Genomic DNA, 24098 nt, shown 5'->3' on the forward strand with positions numbered 1-24098 from the left:
GGGGGTCTGGAATCGCTCGCCAGCGATTGTGCGACGACTCGACAAAGTCGACACGCCCTCCGGAAACGCCACCAGAGATCGTTGTTGACCGTCTTCTTGGCACTTGTGTTATTCTTTCTACCCCGATTGTTCATAATTTCCTCCAACACCTGCTCGGATCCACCACTCGACACACTCCCTGAATTATCTGGGTCGGCATATTTTCTACGGGAACGTCTGAGACAAAGGCAGGTTTTAATCTGTTATTTCATTGGTTATTCAATTTAAGATGCTGAATTGAATGCTGGCCATTTCAACAATCCCTCCATTGTTCAGTGTCACGGTGAGAGTTTGGGTTAACGCTGGGGTTAGAGTTGGTTTTGGGGGTAGATTTTCCCTCACCGACACTTCTACTTTACCCAACTTTACATCGTGGCCCTTCCAGATGTTTTTTTCTGTCTCATCTTCCAGCATCGGTTTCCCCAAAACTTTAGATATGACCAAATATTCTTGTCCTACTAAATGATTGAGCGGCTGTTTTCCCAAATGTTATATTTCCTGCGTTATAATATCAGGGTGTCACTAACGCGCCGCGATACCCGTGCTGTAGCCCGAGGGATTGCGCTTGTTGTTGCATGTACCAGTCAGACTTTAACCATGTGTCGCATGAAGCCCGGCTGGCTTCAGCATGCACCGTGTCGTTACATGCCGACCAGTAAAAGTACCGAGCAACATCGGTCTGACTCCGCTGGTCCAAAATGTGTCTGGTGACGAAGTCGCCGATGTTGTACGGACCATCTTGCGTCCCCTCTTGATACGTTGACGCGTGTCGTCATGTGACGCCTGCCGGGTTCCCGGGTTTACAAGTACTACCGTGCAGCATCAGACCTGATAGCAGTCCTGCTACTTGGTGGATTTCTAACGTCAATCACTGACAAGTTGACACTGACAATCTTTCCCTTTCAGCTGACCGGGGGAAACTTTGCACCAAAGTGTCACTTCTGAGTCTCGCCTAATGAGTGAGCGTCTCTCGGACTGTCACCCCCCCCCCCCCCCCCCCCCGCCCCCCCCACGTCTCTGCCGACAGCATGTCAGCCGTCTGTGAGGCTCCCCAGCGGTTTCGGAGCTAAACTTACCAAGGTGGATATCTCGCAGGCTGCTGGCTCTCGGTGACCCCGGCAGTACCCCCCCCCCCCCACCGTTCTGCCGTACCGGGTGCCCCGCTGTTCTGCTCCCGCTCAGCCGGTCCTCTTCAGGCGCAGTCCTGCTGACAGATGTCACCTTTTGTCGTGGATCAAAAAAAAGCTCAAAATGGACGCAGAGTGTTTTTGGGCAGCAGCCGTGTCGGCTCGGCAGGCGCCGACTCCTCTGGCCCGCATCGATGAGTCATTTCCTGTTGGCGATCAGACGGGGCGCCCGCGTTCAATGAACTGTCCTCTGCCGAGGGAACACTGGGTAACTGGTGAACGCCGGGAAGCCATCAAAGTTTAATATCCTCGACCGGGATCAAACAGACGCTGATATATGGCCTGAGAGTGCGTGTCATTAACTCGAATGAGCGGAGACGAGAGTCGTGGGGGTTACATTTACGAGACGATCCTACCCCCCCCACCCCCCACCCCCCACCCCCCACCTCCCCACCCCTCCCTCCTCCTTTCTGATTTAGAAAGCTGACATGACTCAGTTGGCTTTGGCAGAACATTAAACCTGGAGTACCTGCACCAGATAGGAGCTGTGATATCTTTTGGTTTTTTTTGCTGTTGTTTCTCTGTGGAGTCGCTTTTGGTTGTGGCGTAGCTTTTTCGTTGTTGTGTCGCAACGGTTTACTGTTGTGTTGACCCTTCTAGGCCGCCGTAGCTGCCTCGAAGCTGCCTAACTTGCACACAGACGGCGGCGGCGGCGGCGTTACTTCACTCTCCTCCCAAACTTAATTTTTTTTTTTTTTTTTGCCATTTTCCCCAGATTCCGTTTAATCAAATTCGCCTTCTCATGTGAACATTATTGAAAGCATTTCATTTGCCAATTAGCCAGCTGCTCCCCGGTTAAATAATGAATATGCTAATTCCAAAGCTGGGGGATATGTTGACTTTTTGAGTTACAGCAGCGACAATTATCCAAGTCGGGGACACGCTCGGCACTCGACTGTGCGTCTGGAAACGCTCGCTGTGTATAGATTCCGAAGGCGCGTGTCCGGTGCGGAGGACCGCACGTCGCGATGACGCACGGCAAAATTCAGCGGGAACGCGTTCGCCCCGGGCCGCCTCGTCGTCGTCGTCGTCGTCGTGGGATAATGTGAATGTAAACGCCTCCCTCCGTGCATATTGATTTGTTTGTCTGTCTTTATCTCAATGGGGCTCCGAGTGTGAGTCGACGACTCTTCTAATTGTAAGCCAGTGTGTGTGCATACACTCATCTGTGAGTACGGGGATGGAGGGAGGGATGGAGGGAGGGGGGGATGGAGGGGGGGATGGAGGGAGGGAGGGAGGGGGTGTACTTACTCATGAGCTCAGTGATAGATCCGTCTTTAATAATGCTGACTGCAGTGCTCGGCAGCAGAGCGGTGCTCAGTACACATGTAATGTACAGTCCTCCCACACACACCGCTGTCAGCCTGGTAACAACACCATCACACACACACACACACACACACACACACACACACACACACACACACACACACACAACGCTTCACTGGACGCTGGGCTGTCTAAGCGGCTCTCTCTGTTCATCCATCATCTACCGCCCATCCGTCTCTCCGTCCATCATCTAAAATCCATCCATCCGTCTGGTCATCTAACAAACCAGTCCGTCCCTCCCTCCACTCCTCCCCTCCCTCCACTCCTCCACTCCTCCACTCCTCCACTCTGTCCCTCCAACCGTCCGTCTGTCGGTCCAGCATCTACCACTTGTAGGTCAATCAGTCCATCCATCCATATGTCCGTCCATCCAACAAACCCTTCCATCCGTCCCTCCATCCGGCCTTCCCCCCCCTCCCCCACTCTGTCCCTCCCTCCCTCCCTCCATCCATCCATCTGTCCGTCTATCCAACAAACCCATCCATCTATCTCTCCACCTCTCCGTCACTCAGTCCCTCCATCCAGCCAGCCATCCATCATCTGTCCATGTTTCTGTCTACCCAACAAACCCATCCATCCATCCATCCATCCATCCATCCATCCATCCGCGCTTGTATCGATCTGTCTATCCTCCTGTCCGTTTGTCCGTCCATCTGTCCGCACATCCATCTTTCACCAGTTGTATGTTTGTTTATTCATCCATCCATCCATCCATCCATTAAACCCACTCGTCGAACTGTCCCTGCATCCACCCATCCATTCGTCCTTGTCCATCCATACATTCATCCATCATTCCTTCTGCTTAACAAACCCATCTGTCCGTCCGTCCATCAATGAGTGATGAACGCCTGGTAACTAGTTTTCCTTCATTTTCCTCACGACCGGATTTCTTTTCTGCCGTTCACGTTTGCATCACTGACATCTCCAGACGTTATTAGCATTTGTTATTTAAAGGTTGCTTTCCTGCAGAGTGCTGCAGCGCAGCGTCCTTTAAATAAGTAAAGGCTAATCAATAGATGCACGCCACATGATTTTAAAATTGTACTGCAATATTCAAGAGGGCCCCTATCTTCACTTTAGCAGCTTTACTTGATTTATGCACTTTGGAGTTACTTCAGTCACATGACCCGTCAACGTGGTCGTAAATTATTCATTGCCATAATCCAGAGGTGTCAAACATAAGGCCTGTGGGCAATAATCAGAGTATTTTAAACAAACCAAAACAGAAGCAGCATTTGAGAACAAGTTTTCCCCATTTATGAGTTGGATAATTTTGAAAAAGCTGCATTCAAAATTCCAAAGTTCTACCGCGGGAGTAGAACTTGGAAAACTAGTTGGTTAGTTGGTCGGTTGGTTGGATTTAAACCCCTTTAAATATCAAAAGTACTCGCCCTGAAGCGTAAGCAGAGTGCCGCGGCGGTGGAGGGGCCACGCGGACGAGCGAGCGGGAATGAAAGTTTTTGAGTAATATTTACACTGGCGTGATTTGACCGAATACTGACTGGCGCTGGCATTTGAAATTCTGATTTGGCCCGGCCACAGTGACAGTTGGTGGCGGCTTCTGTCACGAGTGCTGCATGAACGATCAAGAGCGAGCGAGAGAGAGAGAGAGAGAGCGAGACGTGATCTCCGAGAGGAATCGGACAGAAAAGGTGAGCGAGGCGATTCATCGCACAATGAAGCAAGAAAAGATGAAAGGCTCCGACTTGAGCAAAATTAAGGGTGACATCTCGGAAGGGAAATAGAGATACAAAAGCGGGCGCCGGTGGGAAGAAATGGACAAGCGGAAAAGTGAATAATACAGGTTGAGCCTTTGGAATCAGGGACATTGAGATGAGAGAAGAAAATGACATTAGCTCAGACTCTCCGTTATCCCCATGATTAGTCCTATTGAAATCTTTCCCCTCCTGATTGAGAGATATAGAAATTGCTATGTGCCGTGCGGTTTGTTCATTTAACGGCCATGTGAGCAGTACGAAGTAGAAATGTGTTTCCGCTGCAGGTACAAATACAAGAACTGCCGCCGGAGTGGAATATAGGTGTAATTGAGGTTTGTGGCCCGTTTCCATGGCAATGTGAAAATGCTAAACTTCCCCTACCATTTTAAGGTGTCCGTTTACACAGCAACAGTGATCGGAGCCACTGAAAAACACTCTGGAACGCGACTTTTTGAAAACACTCCAGCTATAACTCTGTGTAAATTGGAAAAAAATTCTACTTTTTGGAAATGCTCCAGCCCGACGTGGAAACAGGAAAATGCAATTTTTTTTGCGTAAGCAGGGCAAAATGCAACCTTGTCTCTGTTGTCGTTGAGACCCATAGAAAATGGACATTTTTGAAATCCACAAATTGGGGAAAAACTCTCGGCGTAACTATCGTTTTCAGTGTTTCCACGTATGAATGTAAAACTTTTGTGAAATGAAAAGGTAAAACATGTGCGTTCTGTACTTGAAACGTTGTCGTGTAAAATGAGGCTTGGGAGTGCATTCAGTCATCGCTAAAATTGAGAGCACAGTTTTAATCCCTTTGCGCTTTTAAATTCTTAGGAATTGGCTGCTTTTCCATTTGCAGAGCCGATCATTTGTCCTGGAATTCAGGCCTGCAGTGGGACTGTCATGGGATGGACCTTTCCAATTAGGGAGACGGTTGACCTTAAACCTTTGAATTTCATAGAGAAAGGCCACACGGCGACAGCTCTGCCGCCCGTGACTCCCCTCCCCTCCCCTCCTTAAAAAAAAAAATCCCCAGAGTCTCCTCTCGCAGGCCTGGCAGGAGGCGCTGACCTCTCCTTTGTGGCTGAATTAATCCCAGATAATGGCCATGTCACAGCCACCGGCAGGATGTGGCAGGAGAATAATCAGTCCGCCACCGTGCCGTTTCAATCCTCGCGGCAACGATTGCCTCCATAGTGAAAAAGAAAACAACCAGAAAAAAAAACATGCTCATCCTGCAGCGTGCATGAAATGAGAATTAAAGATTACGGGAGTTTATCGACACAACTGGATGCAAGAGACATTCTCTAAATTTGGACTAGATATAGAAAATACTGGAGATTATTTTACGAAATGTGGCTGACCCAATACGACGCAAGTGTCTCTCATTTTGTTCGATGACACATCTTTTAAAGATTCTCATCACTGCTGCAAGACTGAAGCAAACCCTCAGGCTCAGAATTAGAAGGGAAGAGGAGGTGATTGGAGTCGAGAGAGTGAAAACACCTTTGAGTTCCTAGAGTCACATGAAACCTTATAAGGAGCATCAGCTGAGATCAGCCGTGTGTTTCAGAAAGACCTTGGAAAATGGATGGATGGATGGATGGATGGATGGATGGATGGACGGACGGACGGACGATCGGTTGGTCGGTAAGATAGAACAGTATGTTGGAAAGATGATCGGTTAGAAAGATCAACAGTTGGTTGGTTGGAAAAACGACGGTCGGTCGATTGGAAATATGGTTGGCTGTTTGGTCAGTTGGTTGGATGGGTGGATGGATGGTCGGTGGGTTGGAAAGAGGGTTGATTGGTTGGTTGGTTGGCTGGCTGTTCGGTTGGTTGGTTGGTTGGTCGGTTAGCTATTTGGTCAATTAGTTGGTTGATTGGTTGTTTGGTTGGTTGGTTGGTCGGTTGGTCGGTTAGCTATTTGGTCAATTAGTTGGTTGGTTGGCTGTTTGGTTGGTTGGTTGGTTGATCGGTTAGCTATTTGGTCAATTAGTTGGTTGATTGGTTGTTTGGTTGGTTGGTTGGTCGGTTAGCTATTTGGTCAATTAGTTGGTTGGTTGGTTGGTTGATCGGTTGGTTGGCTTGTTGTTTGGTCGGTTGGTCGGTTGGCTATTTGGTCGGTTGGTTGGTTGGTTAGTTGGTTGGTTAGTTGGTTGGTTGGCTGATTGTTCAGTAGGTTGGTCGGAAAGATCAACGGCTGGTCGGTTGGTTGGAAAAACGACGATTGGAAAGATGGACGGCTGGTTTGGTTAGAAAGATGGACGGATGATCCGTATGACTGAAAGGTGTTTTTAAATCAGACATAATGTTTCTTACAAAATCTATCAAACCAACTTTGAATCCCTGGACGAGAACACGGGTTTGAATCTCCCAACAATCCGTCCGTGTCTCCCCTCGCTGTCTCTCCTTCTGTCCTTTAAACGTCTCCACCTCTGAGTTTCAGGTTCTGCCGGTTCCTTTCCACCCTGTCCTCTGCTTGCTCATGTGGAATTGTTTGCTTTTCTCTCTAAAAGTACCGTGAGAACTGTGTTGTATTTGGCGCCGTGGAAATCAAATTGAATTCAATCGGGGCGATGGCGGGAAACTAATGCGGCGTTGCCGGTTGCTGGCGGTGCAGAGGTAGTTGTCCCGCTGGCAGGCAAATCTTCAACAGAAGCTCATTAGTGCATCTCCAGTGTGTGAAACATGAGAATATTCAAGCGGGACATGATTAAGAGCTCTTTGTTTTATTTTTTGTTTTTGTTTTTTTTCTTCCTTCGGAGATCTGGAAACCAACAACAGCCGAACAAGTGTTGACCTGAGTGTCTCACACGTCTTTTCAATTCCGAGGAAAGTCACCAAACTCCCCCATCTGTGGCATTTGTGTTTTAATTAAGGCGCTCAGTTGGACTTTAGTCCCCGTCTCTCGCTTTGGGAACTCCAGCTTTTGATCCGCCGCTGAGCTTCTTCAACTCCTGTACTTTCCACCCTCGAGAGAGACGGCGGTTTTATCCGCTACCCGAGGTTTCCGCTGAATTCAAACCCGTTTCTACCGGATGAGAGGGATAGGAATATATTTTCCTTCCTCTTGCTTGTGAATGATTTTTTTTTTTTTTTGTTTCTGCATCAAATGTTCACTGCAACTCAAGCAACAGCTGTAAGTCCACAAAGTAAAGATTTGCATTTTAGCCGTGTTCCCAGCACAAAAAAAAAAAAGATGTGGAAAACTCTGCTTTCATCTCCCAACAGGGAGGGACTCCATGTTCTTTTGAAAAGAGACTGTTATTTGGTCTCCGATGCACAGTCGCACTCGACGACAATTCTGCCAGTCAACCCCCCCCCCCAGCACCCCATTCTGCATTTTCAAAGCGCATATGCGACTGTTGCCACATTTGAAAAACGACTTACAAACAGAAGGCAGTGCGATATGTTTTCTTTTGGATTGTTTAATAAGATAAGATGGCCAGGAGCTGGAAGGAAAGCCTTTGAAATGTTCTTTTTCTTTTCTGCGTGAATTGGTCATGAAGTGCAGTACGATCGGTACCTCGATACAAACAGTATTATTAATGTATTGCCATTTTTCATTCCTTTTTTTTTTACCGCAAATCAGGATTTCTGGCCGCTGAGAAATTCTGAACTGTTCTTTCAAGAGATCTGACTTTTGGCTAAGCTCCGCCTTCAAATCGAACCAATAGCTACGTGCTCGCGACACTTTTATTGTTTTCTGGGCGATTTAAGTCATTAAAGACACAAAAATGGTCAAAAGACGCAGTCATAGCGGTTGTAAATTGACCGTTAGCTTAATGCTGGGGCCTGTGGGCCAAAAGCAAAGCTAGAGCTAGCTAACTAGCATTCGCCTCAAAGCCACGCAGTTTTTAAACACTTTTTTATTGCATCATTAAAAAGCAGCATTGCAGCTGAGATTGCAGTACTTTGTTTAGTTTTGTCAAAATATAGACAATTTCATTATCTGCGTAAAGGGAAACTTCAAATTTAAAGGTCATTGTTACATTATTTTACCTGTCCGGATCACTCACGATGAAATTGACCTGTGGTTAAGCCCCGCCCCCAAACGCAATCGAACCAATAGCAACCTACCAACTGTCTGGACCTGAGACAAACATCCTCAGCTCTCACCTTTTCTTATTTTCTGGGTTGTTTAAGTCATTTAACATCCAAAAATGGTAAAAAAATATTACAACCGAGGCAACAATTTCCCAAACAAAACATGGCCAAACGTCTCCTGCCCTGTGTATTGTGACTTGAACGAGGTAGCAACCGTCGCTAAGGGGAGGGGGCTGAGCCAAAGGTCAGTTGCTTCGGCTTCGCCATTCTCTCGGGATGTCTGCTCTGAATAGCTCTGCCGAGGCGACGACACCAGCTTGAGTCAAGTCTCCACTCCAGACAATGAGCTTTCTCCAGTGAAATGACTTCTGCGGTCATTTCCACTGAACTGATGGTCTACTTCCGTCCTGAAAGTCATTTCCTTTAAAGAGACGCTCAGGTGGCAAATCATGTTTCCCATCATTCCATGACCTGGTCAGCTATGTGGTTTGTCCAGGTTCTGACCTGGATATGAATCGTATGTCTGATTTCAGAGGACGAGTCTGTCTGGGGTTCCGCTTGGGGTTAGGAACAATAAGAAGGGTAGGGATTCCAACTCTGGTTGTGGTAAAGGGGGGGGGGGGGTCGGCACAAGCAAAACACCAACAAACACATTGTCATCACAATGCAAATGCAAGCATGTCCTCCTTCCTCCACGGTTTAATTTCCCCTGAGCTAAGTTTGTGTGACTGGGTTGCTTTAGAAATGCTCGGAAATTGCATTATATCCACACACAGAGAGCAGAGTATGAGAACAGCTGAAGGAAGACGCAGATTACCTCCATTTCTTTTGGCTCCCGTTAAAAAGGGGGAGAGTGTGGCGAACGAGCGGAGTGTCGGAACAGCAGGAGGGGCGCAGCAAACGTCCCCCGTGCTTCGTGCTTTGGTGAATCCGACGCCTCTATACTTCCACCAAGTGGGTCCTTCTCCCTTTCTCACATCGACTCGTTTGATCGTCTGTTACGAAACTGCCGTTTATCTCCACGGATCACAGAAAGGCGACGCGTCAATTTTGGCACGATGAGCTTTTTTTTTTCTTTCTCGGGCAATGATTCTGCGTTTTTTTAACTGCGGCTTTGTTCAACTCGCCATTGTTCGTCCGTCGGCTCCTCACAAAGCGTCGGACCTTCGCTCTCCTTCAAGGAAATCAGATAGTGCCTTGGAGGCCTCGAGGTTTTATGGAGGAATCTTTCTTCCGCCGAACCCCATCGAGTCGTCGGTTCTTCAACGGAGCCGCTGAAACTATCAGCTCGTTCCATTTTCGCGAGATCAATACGCGATGTTTTTCATGGTTGTGTTGCCGGCAACCATCTCACCTTGGTCGAACGCACCATCGGCTCCAAAATGGCATCCCAGATGGATTCCCGCGCTATTTAGTCGGCAAACGGCTGCGGCGGCCTTGAAAACGTAAATGGCTTCTTTTGTTTTTGCTCCTTTCAAGTGTTTTTTGCAGCGCAGTTGAGCTAAAGTGTCGCGCGGCGCGTTGCAGAGCGACAGCAAAGTGGCAGCAGTGTCAAATTGCTAATATATATTTAATTAGCTTATCTGTATTCAGAAAAACTGTCGGCCATTTTAATTGGCTTTTATTAACCCAATCATTTGACGGGAACCTTTTTGGTCTTGATGAATGACCTTATTAATACGGAGAGGAAAGAAAAAATAGAAAAAAAGAAACTCAAACGACTCATTAGCGCTGTTGGGGCTGCAGCTAACGTCTTGTTATTTGAGTTACAAACTTTGCGTTTCACATAAGGACTCGGAAGGTGACGGTCGAATACTTTGATGTCGATTCAAACTTCTAATGAGACATTTTTTCATGATGCTCCCTGAGGATGAAAGTCTTGAGTTTGTGTTTTTTTTTCTTCTTTTTTTCTCACTTTGCACACCTTAATGATATATAAAGTCATTAAAGCAGTTATTCCCAACCTCCATGTGGGGGCGCCAAAGATTCAAAGGGAGTTGCGAAGTCCTGTTGACTTTAAAGGGTATGATGTTTTTTTTAATGTTTCGGGGGTTGGTTTGCACTGAAAATTCAACATTTTGAGGTGGAACATCCATGTAAGCTTTTTAAAAATGGCTACCAAGTTGGAACTTTATGAAAATGCTCGTGGTCCGTTGCCACGTCGATTGCCCCAAACTTTCTGGAACTGCTCACGCTCAGTCCCGAGTTTTAATCAGAAGCGCTGCTACTGGTCCTGTGGTCCTGTGCCGTTTCCCCACAACTGGGGAAAATGCAACTTTTTGAAAATGATCCAACTCATCTCCATGGAAGTAGCGTGGGGGTGAATGCTTTTTGAAACGCTGCTACTGCACATATGCGCCATGACTGTGGAAACCAGTTGTTCTGCACATGCTCAGTAGATTAACAACAACAACAATCGCAATGTTCCGTAGATGCAACATTTTTCTGAAACGAAAATGCAAAAAAGATGAAAATGAGGCGACTGAAGGGTTTTTCCCATGTTTTGCCAGAAACACCAGCTGTACATGGAAACTGTCAGCGTTTCTGTCGTTTCCATGTAAACGGAGAACCATTTCAAAATGTCAAATGGAGTCCACTTATCTAGTGTTTTTCAACCGCTTGAGAAGAAAAGGTGGAGAATCAAACCCGCAACCTTCTGACTGACACCGAGCCACAGGAAACTTTTCTGAAACAAACATGCGAAATCAATGTATTTTCACTTGAAACGTCAAACAGTTTATCCTTGAAGGAAGGGGGGGGGTGGGGGGGGGCGATTAGTGCTACAATGGTAGAAATGGTGTCGATCGATAGTTGGGAATCGCTGCGCGCTCAGCTGTGAGACGGCGGCAGAAGTTGAAGAAACAGACATCGTGAGGCGTCGGAGACGAGAAAAACACCGCTAATAGATTAGACATGGTGCAGAGATATTGGGAATAAAGAAATGGTCTAATTTCCGCTGGAGCGTGATTCTGTTTTGGAAAAGAGGGATAAGAGCATTATCTCTGCGCCCGTGTTTACAGGCCCGCTTTTATTTTCTTCTCGTGTTTCCATAAATATGAACAGCATATCAAAAGAAAATGGGATTTATGACTTTGCAGTTGGAAATCATTTTGGTGATCGTGGGTAAAGGCGAGCGGGGGGGATGAGGTGTTTTTTTTTTTTGTTTTCCTGCAGGGAACATTTACATGTTGCCAGCAGGGGGGGGGGGGGTTCTTCCAGGTGTCGTCTGACAAATTTCATCCCCGCGGTTTCGGCCACCTTTGACATCACGGAGGCCCGCGATTGCAAAAGGTGCCAATTGAAAAGAAAGGAGGGAAAAAAAAAAAAAAAAAAAAGCGTGAATTGGAGCCCTGTCCCTCGACTCGCCTTATCTCTTATCGTGGCTCATGATTGCACCGCCACTTTGCAGCTCGCTTCCTTTTCCTCTCCGGCCGCTCATCTGCCCTCTGACACAGCCCCGAATGGCCTGTCGGGCTCTCGATGGGGTTTGGAGATTGATTTGTGGAGCAAAATGGTCCTTTAGGAATATTACCGTCGTCGTCTTACGGCGGCCCGGGATCCACACGATGGCGGCTTCACGGCGACTGATGTTTGGCATTTTGCAGCGCCGATAAAACCGATGCCATCGCCTTGTGACTCGCCTCCATATTGGGTTCCCTCCCTCCCCTTTAACGTCTTTATCAGGAGAACTGCACCCAAGAGGGCCGGGGGATTTTCGCAGGACTCGTATCGAGTGTTAAACTGAGGGAGGCCGGCGGCTCGAGAGTGTGATCTCTCCATCAGGACCGCCGACTTTTCATGAAGAGGTTATTTAAGGATTCTGCTCAAACTCTTGTCCTCTTGCACTGTTGTCTGAGGTCGGGGGGCGGCTGGGGGCGTATCGACCATCTGACTCGCCGACAATTTAACCGGCGAGCCGCGGATGGAGATTTGATTTCACCTCAAGGGGGAACAATAAACATGAGGAAAAATTCACGAGCAATTTCGGAGGTCAATATATTTTGCAGGCTCCCAAAGTAGTGGCAGAATATGAAGAGGAGACCTCTTTTTTTTACGAATCTGATCTAAACTATAACAACTTTTTATCGTCTTAAACGCGGAACACTTCCAGTTGATCAGTAAAAAGTGTGAAAAGCTCATGAATGCTGGGTTAGCAAAATAAGAGCGCCAACTTGTGGTCTGGCATGCTAACTACATCGTTGTCGGCGCTCCGGCTGTTGCCATGGGAACAGACGCCGAACTTTTCTCAACGAAATCGCTTGAATGTAACTATTTCATACTAGATTAACTTCCTGTTGATCTCGTTTAAAACTTGAAACTGACACAAAGAGATGACCAATGTGTTTCTCTCAGTCCTACAGTCGCTCTTAATAGTTCTATTTAATTGGACTTTAACTTTGTAGGACAAACAATGATATCATGATATCTGTTAAATAATTCCCTCCTCCTACTCTGGAAACTTTTCCAGTACTTGGCATTAAAACCTGATATTCTGATATTGATTTGGACTGTTTTCAGCCCAACGTGTTTGTACGCATCCACGTGTTCACGCCTGTAAATACAGTGGAAGCTGGAGGTGCAGTGAGAACTGTCGTGCTCCAGATATCCTCAGGCTTTCTGCATATTTAGTCTACTGGTCTGGTTAATAAGCGACTGGCTGGAGCAGCTCGGATCCATTTCATATTTTCATGTTCCGAAAAAAAAAGAAAGAAAAGTTTTTAGCCACCTGCCAGTTAAGATCAATTTTTTTTTCTTTAATCCTAATTAGCTGAAGATTTCACATCTACCCGATACCAAGCATCTGCGTATTTGCATGCGTGACGGGAAGAGGTCCATCACGGCCGCGGCAGCCCGAAGTGTAAGAAGCTTAAAGCGCCGAGACGTAAACCGCAGAGCAGAAAGCAGAGATATGAAGGTGTGTGGGAGAGTAAGGGGGGGGGGGGGGGGTAATAGGTAGCTGTCCAACTGTACGCGTAGCCGCGGTACTGTATGTCGGTACGATTGGACACGCTCGGCTGAGTTAGCCGCCGCCGCCGCCACCGCCGCCTCCCCTCCCCCGCCGCATGAAAGCAGGCTGGTTGCGTCCAGGGTGGGAAATGTAGCGCCGGTGCAGGTAACGCTTTGATGGGCTTCAAAATAACTTCAGATGATTCCACAGGCAAATTGGGCAACGGCTAATTCACAGGGGTATTATGCGACTCAAATAATGTATTACGCCGCGCTGGAACATCAAACAGCCCTCGACTTGTGCCGCAGGAAATGAATTTGAAATTACATTTTATGGCGTTTCCGAGCCGCGATCATGTCGGCGGTCCTGTTTCGTCTCGAGCGCCGTTCGAGTGAAGACGTACAGGAAGTTGGTGTATATTTAAAAAGAAAAATAAGGGAGAGGTTTTCACAAAGACTTTTGACTCTGACTGTTTATAATAATATTTGAATTTTCGTTTCATGTTACTAAAAGAAAGGAAGTGTCACCATTGTGACCGTGGCTGTTCTTCACTTGTCTTTTATGTTCTTTTACTTTGAAGAAATGAAAGAAGTTGGGGAGTGATTGTATTTGAGTCATTTTTGAGTTCCGAGTTTACGAAAAGTTTCTTGTTTACAGCGACGCTCTGAAAACGATGTCCGTCGTTGGTCCTCGTCTTTTTCTTCTTTTTCCTTTCTTTCTCTTATTTCCTCTTTCTTTCCTGTTCGGCAGCCAGGGCTAACGGTATTGTGGATTTCCATAGAGAGGAAAAACGAAGGGGAAAATAAAAAGAGAGCCATTTTCCAAAAGTTGCATCTTCAGCGTCGCCGTACAAAAACGCGATGAAAGCTTTGCCTTTTCACTCCCAAATGGTAAACGGGCTCTCAAACGCCATGGAAGATTACGACGCTCCGCTAAATACGAGCAACATGCGATAAATCTCACATCGTTAACACCTTTATTTGATTTCCAATAATGTGGAGACTTTTCGCGGCGCCGATTCATTTTGGTTAGAAAAACACATAAATGAGAAATTGTGACCGTCATTAAGGTAATGAATCAATCCCACGTTATTATGAGCCTTTGTGAAACGTCGTAATGAGAGGAGTCATTTAACAGCCTCTTCCACGGCCCTGTTGTGAATTTATAAGGCGTTTTGTTTTGTTTTTTCACAAAAGTTTTCCCAATGGTGTCCAAATGTCACTGAAGATGGAAAAAGGTGGAAAAGAACCAGTGAGCAGGAAAACGTCGGACCAGTGGAGTTAAAAACAGCCCAAGTGTGCAGAAGAGACGACAAAACTACAAAAAGTGGCGCACGTAGTTTTATAAACAGACATAACGTCGCCACGTTTGCAGCCTTTATGACCAGAAGAGGCGTTTTCAGCATGATGGTTATCGTATGTTTGGCTAAGTTGATCTATTTTCTTACATTTTCATCTTTTGTGGCCAATTTTTGGAGATTTTTCTTTTGTTATGGGTTTTCTACTGTTCCAGTTTATTTCTATCTCGATAATTTTCTCTTTTTTTAAAAATTCATTTTTGGCACCGATTTTTCATTGACCGTCTTTTTTTCTCTGCTCGCCGTGACGAGTATGTAATAATGGCCAATAACATACAAAATGTGAGCATGTGAGAATTTCCTACCAATGTTTTTGGTAAAAACTTGCATAATAAGTAATCTGCACAAGCGAATATATATTTTGAGTGGAAAAATGCCAAAATAACACAAAGTGTATTTTGTTGTTGTTGTTTTTTAAATGAGTAAAAGACAGGAGGAATATATCCGAGTTCCTTCTGACTCATCACACCGGACAGATATTGAAAAGAAAGAAAAGAAAAGTCCACTGTTTTCAAAGCGAATTCTTTCCCTTTTTTCACCGACGCCTTTGAAGAAAAACACGAGGCACACGGGTTCAGGTGAATCCAAAACATATAATTAGTGTTTTATCTCCTCCTTTCATTTGCTTCAGTCGCTCTCTCTCTCTCTCGCTCTCACACTTGTCTTTTTCTCACGCTCTCTCTCCATCTTTGTGGTTCAAGGGGAAGATATTTCCTTTAATTCCTTCAAGAAATCACACACAATTAAAGCGAAACATCTTTAAAAAAAACATTTCTTTTTATTCCTGCCTCAGGGCCGAGATGCAGTGTGAGCTTAAACACACACACACACACACACACACACACACACACACACACACACACACACACACACACACACACACACACACACACACACACACACACACACCCTCCTGCCTACACACCGTTACATGTATGGATACACAAACAAACACACAAAGGCTGCTTCTCCTCGGTGTGTTTCCGCCCGGCCGCGGCTTTAATGTGTTTTATTTTAGCGGGATTACAGGAACACCGCCGGCTCTTCCTGCCAGCCGATTGAACGCTTGGCGCTCTTGTCAATCAGACGGCGGCCTCAGCCCGCCGCGGCGAGGCCGCGGTGCACCCGGGCCCATTCAGATTTAGTCACAGCCACTGAGCTCGCTGGCCGCTAGCTGGCCGGCCGCTAGCTGGCCGGCCGCTGGTCGCTAGCTGGCGCCGCTACAGTAAAGCGCCACCAGATTGAAAAGTCAACGTGGCGGATGAAGAGTTGAATTTGAATGTGTCGCGAGCCGATTCAGTAAAATGATTTGAATGTGTCGCGAGCCGATTCAGTAAAATGGTCCGTCCAGCCATCTATCTATTCTATCAGTCTATTGTTCCATCCATCCATCTATTCTATCAGTCTATTGTTCCATCCATCCATCCATCCATCCATCTATTCTATCAATCTATTGTTCCATCCATCCATCCATCTATTCTATCAATCTATTGTTCCATCCATCCATCCATCCATCCATCTATTCTATCAATCTATTGTTCCATCCATCCATCCATCCATCCATCTATTCTATCAATCTATTGTTCCATCCATCCATTCATCTATTCTATCAGTCTATTGTTCCATCCATCCATCCATCCATCCATCTATTCTATCAATTTATTGTTCCATCCATCCATCCATCCATCTATTCTATCAATTTATTGTTCCATCCATCATCCATCCATCTATTCTACCAATCTATTGTTCCATCCATCCATCCATTCTCTCAATTTATTGTTCCATCCATCCATCATCTATTCTATCAATCTATTGTTCCATCCATCCATCTTTATGTCAATGTGTGTGTGTACATCCATATATTCTTCCATCTCTCCATCTATTCTTCCGTCCATCTGTTCTTATGACCATCCATGTTAAATGTTATTAAGTTATTTACAGTTAAGAAGACCTCTAAAATTCTTGTTTCTTGTTGTTTGAGGATTAAAAAAGAGTTTTCTCTATTTCAATCCTTGTATTTCTTTATCCTTTTTGACAGTAGATTTAAAACCTGCACCCCCATAGAGGAGCTCCATCTCACCCACAACGTTTATTCTTTAGCGAGCTGCCGGATCTTTTGATTCGCCATTGAAATCAAAATCTGGGGGAAATTCATTGTTTTTAAACAACGTGATCAAAACCAATAATTACTGATCACACAGGAACTTTACTGGTTCACTTGAAACAGATTGCATTCATATTACTTTCTCTGTAAACAGAACGAAGACGTGAAGACGACTCCTTCCTTGAGTTTGAGCCTTGAATTCTCCAGGCCTCGGTGTTGTTCAGAAAGTACATTGACGATCTCCGACACTTTACAAATGGCAATCGATGCTCTTTGGTTTGTCGTCTTATTCCGCTTGTCTCCAAAGCTCCTCAAAGGAGCTCATAATTGGAGCTGATAATTGCCAGCAGCCGCATCACATATTGACCCGGGCTCTGAAATAAGCCGCTGGAAAACATTCCACGCTCCGAGATGGATATAATTAGCATGTCTCTTCTCTTTGAGTCCCCTCCGGGCTGGACGCTGTTGAATAAACAAATTCTTCCACCCACGAGTCAGCATATTTATTATAAATTCAATATGTAATCAGCATTGTGTGGAACATTTCAGTTTCAAAAACCGCCGTTTTTTTTTTTTTTTTTTTTAATTAATTTTTCTTTTTCAGGTTGGTCTTAATTGCACGTTTCACACCGATGACTCCGAGAAACACTGCGGCCGTTTCTCTTTCTGCTCGTGTTTGTGAGCAACTCGTCACGTGATCGATCGCATCCAGAGGAGCGCGATCAATTAATAATTTGAAAACCGCTAAGCCGCTCCAAGTGCTGATTGGAATCCACCGCGAGTCGTGGAGGCCGGCGGCGTGGAAGAGGGCGCGAGGGGTTAAATAGACATGATTAATCAGGTCCAGGAGTGTGGATTTACTTTATTTTTTTCCCCCACAATGTATTGGATTTGATAAGAAACACACATATGAACAGCTGCAGATACTAAATTAACGCGGTGAGAAGCAACTTTTGTAAATCTTAGGAACTAAAATGATTTTTTTTGTTGTTGTTTTTAATCAGCAGGTTGTTTTTTTTTTTTTTAGGAAGACCCAAAACGAGTGTACACAATAGGAATGACTGTTCTGTGTAACAGATGGTTCCGGAATAGTTTGAACTGCATTTTGTGTGTGTGTGTGTGTGTGTGTGTGTGTGTGTGTGTGTGTGTGTGTGTGTGTGTGTGTGTGTGTGTGTGTGTGTGTGTGTGTGTGTGTGTGTGTGTGTGTGTGTGTGTGTGTGTGTGTGTGTGTGTGTGTGTGTGTGTCACGGTTCAGCCTCTACAACATCTCGACTGATCACTTCCTCATCATGTAAAGCGTAGCAGCGCCCCTCTACCGCCATCTACAGGCAGCCCGCGGTCACGGTGGCCGGCGGGGCGGCGGATGTGAGTTTCCTCGATTATTGACCGGCTCTTTGATCGGATTGAGGCTGAGGAGCAGGAAGACGTCTCGCGTCACTGCTGCAGCCCATCAGTGGCCGTTAGTCGCCGCTCACCACATTCGGCATCGAGGCACTGGAGAATCTCCCATTTTCCTTGTCTGGATCTCACATCGTCTCTCACTTCTTTTCAGATTAGGGTCCGACTGAGTTTTTGAGGGCCGATCCCGATATTAGGGAATATAAAATTCAGATAACTGATGTATCGGCCGACAGCAATGCGAGCCACCAAACCGCCACACCAGAAAAAGGCACGTACTCTTTCGGTAAAGACAGAGAAAACAGAAGATCCCAACCAGGAATCAAAGATTCTTTGGCCAATATAGCGTAAATTAACGTTTATAACAGAGAACCAGTCACAAAAGAGCTTTCATGCTAGTTTGACTCATTTTCAGTGTGTCGGGCAAATAGAAATCTTCCATTCAACTTTATGAACCGTACTGCCACACAACCGAAGGAAATACCTGCAATCCTGAGCAGTGGAGACGTTTCCTACTCTCCCTCCCTCTGGATTTGGACTTTAACTTGTAAATAACAAACATGGCTGCCTCCAGAGTGTCACGGCTCCCCTGTCCATAGTCCCCTGGACGTTTTCACGTAAGCAGAGCTTGAAAGAATCCCGTCACGGACAGCCACGTGTCCGATCGACGCCGTCAAGACCACACGATAAAGAGTGAAACAATATTAACATTGCTTTTTTTCTTTTTTATTCTGGAAAATTATGGCTTTTACAAGCATTTACGTATTTCTATATAGAATGACGCTAATGTATGAGATGGAAATGTGCTTTCCCGCAGCAATTGTGTGTGATTATTTCTCTCCGGTCAGAAGTTTTTAAGCGTTTTTCTCGACATTAATCGTTCCCTTCCGCCTCTGTTTCTTCTTCTTCTCTTGTGAATTACAGCCGCCCTGCAGGTGTCCATATCCTTGAACAAAGTGGAGCTGAGTGTCGGAGAGTCCAAGTTCTTCATCTGCACAGGTACGTACAGACCTACCCTACCCTACCCTACACACACGTGTGTCCATATGGTTGGTGACTCGATGACCCCCATGGTGACTGGATCTTCACGGGGGGGCGTCCAGTCCGTCCCGCTCCTCTCTAAACGCTCTATAAGCACACAAAGCTCCCCCGACTCCGGCGCCAGCGGCTCAGCGGGGGGTCCGGCGCATTCTGCCAGGATGGGCCCGCCTCCCGCCGACCCTCTCTCCTCTACCGCCAGCCCCTCTCGACATGGCGCTAAGTACCCGGGGAGGGGGGGGGGGGGGGGGGGGGGGGGGGGGGAGGGGTGGTTGGACGCAGATAAACGCGGGAGGAAAGAGGAAGTAAATGGACGGTGTTTGTGTCATTTACACGGCAACAATGTGTGTTGGTGGAGCTTTACGAAAACCGTTTGGCTGCGGAAACGAGACTTTTTAGAAAATGCTTGGGGCCGTGGCGATGTCGATGGCGTAAACGCCGCGACTTTGTCTTCTGCTCACGCTCAGTGGATGGACAAGAACAACAATGACGGTAGATTTCCATTGGAAAGCATCTGTTCCGTCGTCTGTCCACACGAATATCTGCGTTCTCCCATTTTTAACGTAGCGGGAAAACAAAAACCTTTTAGCTTGCGGCTGCCGTAGCGTCCAGTGCTCTCTTCTTTAAACACGGGAGGATTCACCTGTTCATGCGTCACAAGAACAGAAGGGAGGGTAACGATTAAAGTGGGCGTGGCTAATGTGGATTAAACAACTTTAACCTTTTTTTTTCCTTCTCGTCTGACACGATTCCGACTTTTTTTTTTTTTTTGCTTCAAATTTGACGTGGCTCACTTTGATGCGCCGTGACTTTATCGTCTCGGGAATCGCACCCTGGCAGGATTGGTGCTCCATGTCACCGGGCCACTGTCACTCAAACCAGATCTGAGCCGGCAGAAACAGTCAGCAGAAGGAAGATTGGGCTTCTTTTTTTTTTTTTTAACCCCCAAATCGTAAAACTGTCATCAAGGATTTACCACAGTACTTTGACCTCGGACGACCTTGATTACACCTTCATCCAATACAATTCTGTCACAAACTGCAGGACAAAAATACCTAAACACTACTTATATTTAGTCATTGCCATTTATCAAGGGTTAAAACCCAGCAAAATATATTTAAATTAAAATCCATATACCTTTTTGGCCAATTGTTTTTTAAATTATTTAAAGATTTGATCGTATACGTTATACCGTGCCAACACATCCTTCAATCAATTGGTTTATTTAATCTGAATAATATATAGTATTGCCAAGGAAATATATATTTGGATGCAAGAGATATTGGGCATGTGCCGGTACCTTGAAAACAAAATAATGGCGATCACCGGCGCCAATATAATCTGACGAATGCAGGATCCGTCAATTTCCTGCGTCTCATTCGTTCTTTTGCTCATTTGCACAAATTTGAACCCAGTCAACTTTCTGTCAGCGAGGGAAGTGGAGCGGAAGCCTTCGCCTGCTCATGCAGGTTGTGACGAATTGTCCTAACAAGCAAGAAAAATAACTGGACGACACGCGACAACTCTCCCCCTTTACGATGCAAATGGCCGCTCAAGGCTTCGGCCGCAGAATGGAGGTGGTGAGACGGGACGACGCTGTGACGTCGGCGGCCGGCCGCGAGGTCAAGAACGACCTTCCAACAGTTGGAATGTCTCAAAGGCGCCCGGCGCGTCGTGGACCGTGGTCGCACGCAGAGGCGCTTCGCATTTCTACCGTTTCTTTCCCCAGCGACGAATGGAGGTCTTTGTACGGCGCCGTGGCCTTCAAGCGACGTGTATTCACAGCATTTGGTTTGCCGTGCTGCATCACATTTTGAAAGCCGTTTCGCATCAATGGGCGAGCCTGTGGCGGATGTGAAGCGACGGAGAAAGAGCGAACGTACACAAGGTCGGGACAAGAAAAGAGGAAGTGGGGGGGCTTTAGTGGGAAATTATTAGGACATCTCTGATAAATGGACACAATGGAAGATGTTGGTAATTACCATGGCAGCATGGTGCAGAAAAGGATAATCGTAATAATTTCAGCTTTAGTTGGAATTAGTACATGAAAGGCTTTGTTTGTTTTTTTCCGCACTCGTCTTCAAAGCCGCGTCGGCTTTGTTCGAGTTTGCCGACTATTCCATCATTGTTGGTTTAATGACAATTTTACCTCGTGGCTTCATCATTGGGACGTTGCCAATCACAAAAAGACTAAAAGTTTCATTTTGAAAATATACATTGAAATTCCTATTAGCCTCATCAAGTTTAATTGTGAAAAGTAAACATTCACTTCCAGCAGTGCTACGTTCCGCACTTTTTTTTTTTTTTTTTATTGTTGTACACGAAGAAGCTTAAAACCAGCCCCTGCAAGTTTCTGTCGCTGTCCATGGTGCTGAAAAATGTCCATTTCAGCCGCTTGTCTTCTCACTGTTTTCCTTGCAGCTTCAATCAATGTCAGTTTTTTTTTTTTCCCTTTGTCGTCTTATCACTTTCTTCTATTGTCTCTCTCCATTGTTGCCAGGTTGGACCGTCGACTTCACCCCATTTCTTTGTAGACCTTTTGACGAAATGTACAGAAGTTGTAGAACAGGGGGTTCAATGAGCTTCTTCAGTTAAAGTAGACCAGAGGACAACATTTCGGCACCGTGGCAAGGCAGTAATTATTCAATCGACTGATTATAGCAACCTGGTCCAGAACCCAGTGAAAGTGCTCGGTCTGTGGCTTATTTTTTTTTTTAGTGTGGACAAGTCGCTTCTTGTCCATTGACGACAGATGCCAGACAATCCCGAAACGCGCGAGTCGTCGCGTCTGCACCACGGGCCAATTGTGAGCAATCGGTTCCACCGATTGTCCCGACGGGTCCAGAGGGACCTCGAGTCAGTTGCCGTCAGCGTTTCGCCGTCTGCTGCGTTGGATAACTCCCAGTGTCGTTTAATCTGGCGCCGCGCGAAGACGGGCTGCGGAAGCATAAGGTCGCGTTGATATCAATTAGCGCCGCGTTGAAAATGTGCAACCACTTCATTCATTTCAATGAGGCCACAGCTGCGAGGCTCTGTGCTGGTCCTCTGGCGTAGCACTCCATCATCGCGCTGCTCCGCGTTACAGAGGTCAGATTTCTTACAGTGGTGCTCTGCTGCGTTTGAATCAAGTGAAGAAATGCATTTCCGAGTCTTTAATAGCGTCTCGTGTAAGTGGATCAACCAGCATGCAGTAAATATACAGCTTAAAGTCACAGCTGCACATTATTGAGATTGCACTTCCTTCAAAACCTCTTCAAGTAATGCTCATTATTTTAAACCAGCGGGGCGTCTGTGTCAGCAAGAGGAATCAAATAAACGCGTCGGCGAACATGAGCAATCAGAGCCTCAGTGCAGCAAGTCGTTTACCTCCACTCTTCAGGTCTGACTTGAGAATTGCATTTCGTGAAATGGACCCAATGCCGGTCGCCGTGACCTTTAACCTTTGGCTGAGCCCCGCCCCCCCGAAGGCAAACGAACCAATAGCATTCAACTACCAACCGCACCGGTACTGGAACAGACATTCTCAGCTCTGTAGAGAAGCATTAAAGCGATTAAAGTGTTGTTTTTGTGGGATATTTAAGTCATTTAAGATACAAAAATGGTGAAGTGATACCATACACAGCGGTACGACGAACCGCGAAAGGATGAACAACAGACAAACGTCTTTGAACACTGACGTTAGCCATTGATGGCAACGATCAAACATCGCCAGGTGTTTGCGAAAACAGATATTTCCCCCATTTACCTGCATGAAAACCTGCTTCCGAGCTGCTATGAGCATTCCACACCTGTAGGGGGCGGTGTGACGAGACGCACGAAGTCCGGCTGGCCAATCAAAATCCCGGGCAGAAACCACGACTTCAGAGTTATTTCCTGTTCTTCCAAGCGGAGCTCCTCCTAAATGTGGCGTCGGGATATAAAACAAGCCGAGACTTTGGCCGTAGCCTTACAGATGTTATCGCGTTTGGTGACTCGCCGCCGCGTTTTGCCGTCAACGCGGAGAAACGTGCAAACAGGACCTCCGACCTCCTGACGGGAGAGGAGAGGAGAGGAGAGGAGAGGAGAGGAGAGGGCCGACAGATTTGTGGATTCAAACGCCGGCTCGTGTCTCTTGCTTCCTCCGATTCAGGCCACGGCGGCATTCATTCGCCCGCCGTCAGTCATCGGAGCAGCTGTGTTGGCATTCCGGTCATTATCCCGCCACTCTTCCCTTCAGAGGAGCCGGTCACCGATGCGACGTCTCCCGCCAAGAATCGATGAGAGAGAGAGAGAGAGAGAGAGAGCACACGCAGATTTCCCGCCGAGGTTTGACAGTAGCGGAGTGCGGAAAGCAGGGCGGCGCGTGACTCACTCCCGTCTCCTCCGATCATGCGAAGAGGCGTCAGCCGCATCAACTCCGACAGCGCTCCGCCGTCCCCGGCTGTCAACGCGCTGGTAAACACAAGGATCACGCGGCGCCGACGGGTACAAAGAGGCGCCGGCGGGTCGCGCCACAGCCTCTCGTCTGAGACGCCGTGAGACTTCCCCCCCGTCGCCGTCGCCGGCCGCGTTGGGCCTTGAAGCAAAGAGAAGCGGCGTGCGTGTCGAGTGAGTCGCGGCGCCGCCGCAGCGGGGGGGACGTTCCACCGTCGCGGAAGTTTGTGATTGGGTGGAATTCTTCCGGCCGCCTGCCGCCGAGCACCTGCAGGCGAAAGAAGATTCGCTCAAGGGCATCTGGTTAATGGCTGCAGGAGGGAAGATTATGATTTGAACTAATTGCCACTGATTTTCTCTTTTCCCCTTTGAGACTTTTTCTTTTCTTTTCTGTTCTTTCTTTTATATGACTATTTTCTTCCGTTCTGAAAATGCGTATAAGCAGAAGAGTTGGAACGTCAGAGGGTCATTCAGTGTACTACATGTTGGGAACAGGCAAAATTAAGACGGTTTCAATTGAGCC

General features: G+C 46.7%; 1 protein-coding gene across 1 annotated transcript in view; it reads left to right on the forward strand.

The window, feature by feature from the left end:
• Nucleotides 1-24098, forward strand: part of ncam2 (neural cell adhesion molecule 2) — a gene marked incomplete at both ends in the record, with an annotated part of 251101 nt that overhangs the window by 159242 nt on the left and 67761 nt on the right. The window contains one exon of the mRNA XM_080520194.1: nucleotides 19049-19123. Coding sequence (XP_080376320.1) covers nucleotides 19049-19123 — 75 coding nt within the window. The remainder of the gene's footprint in view (nucleotides 1-19048; nucleotides 19124-24098) is intronic.

The sequence above is a fragment of the Blennius ocellaris genome (assembly GCF_963422515.1).
Source record: "Blennius ocellaris genome assembly, chromosome: 24".
In the NCBI taxonomy this organism is placed as follows: domain Eukaryota; kingdom Metazoa; phylum Chordata; class Actinopteri; order Blenniiformes; family Blenniidae; genus Blennius; species Blennius ocellaris.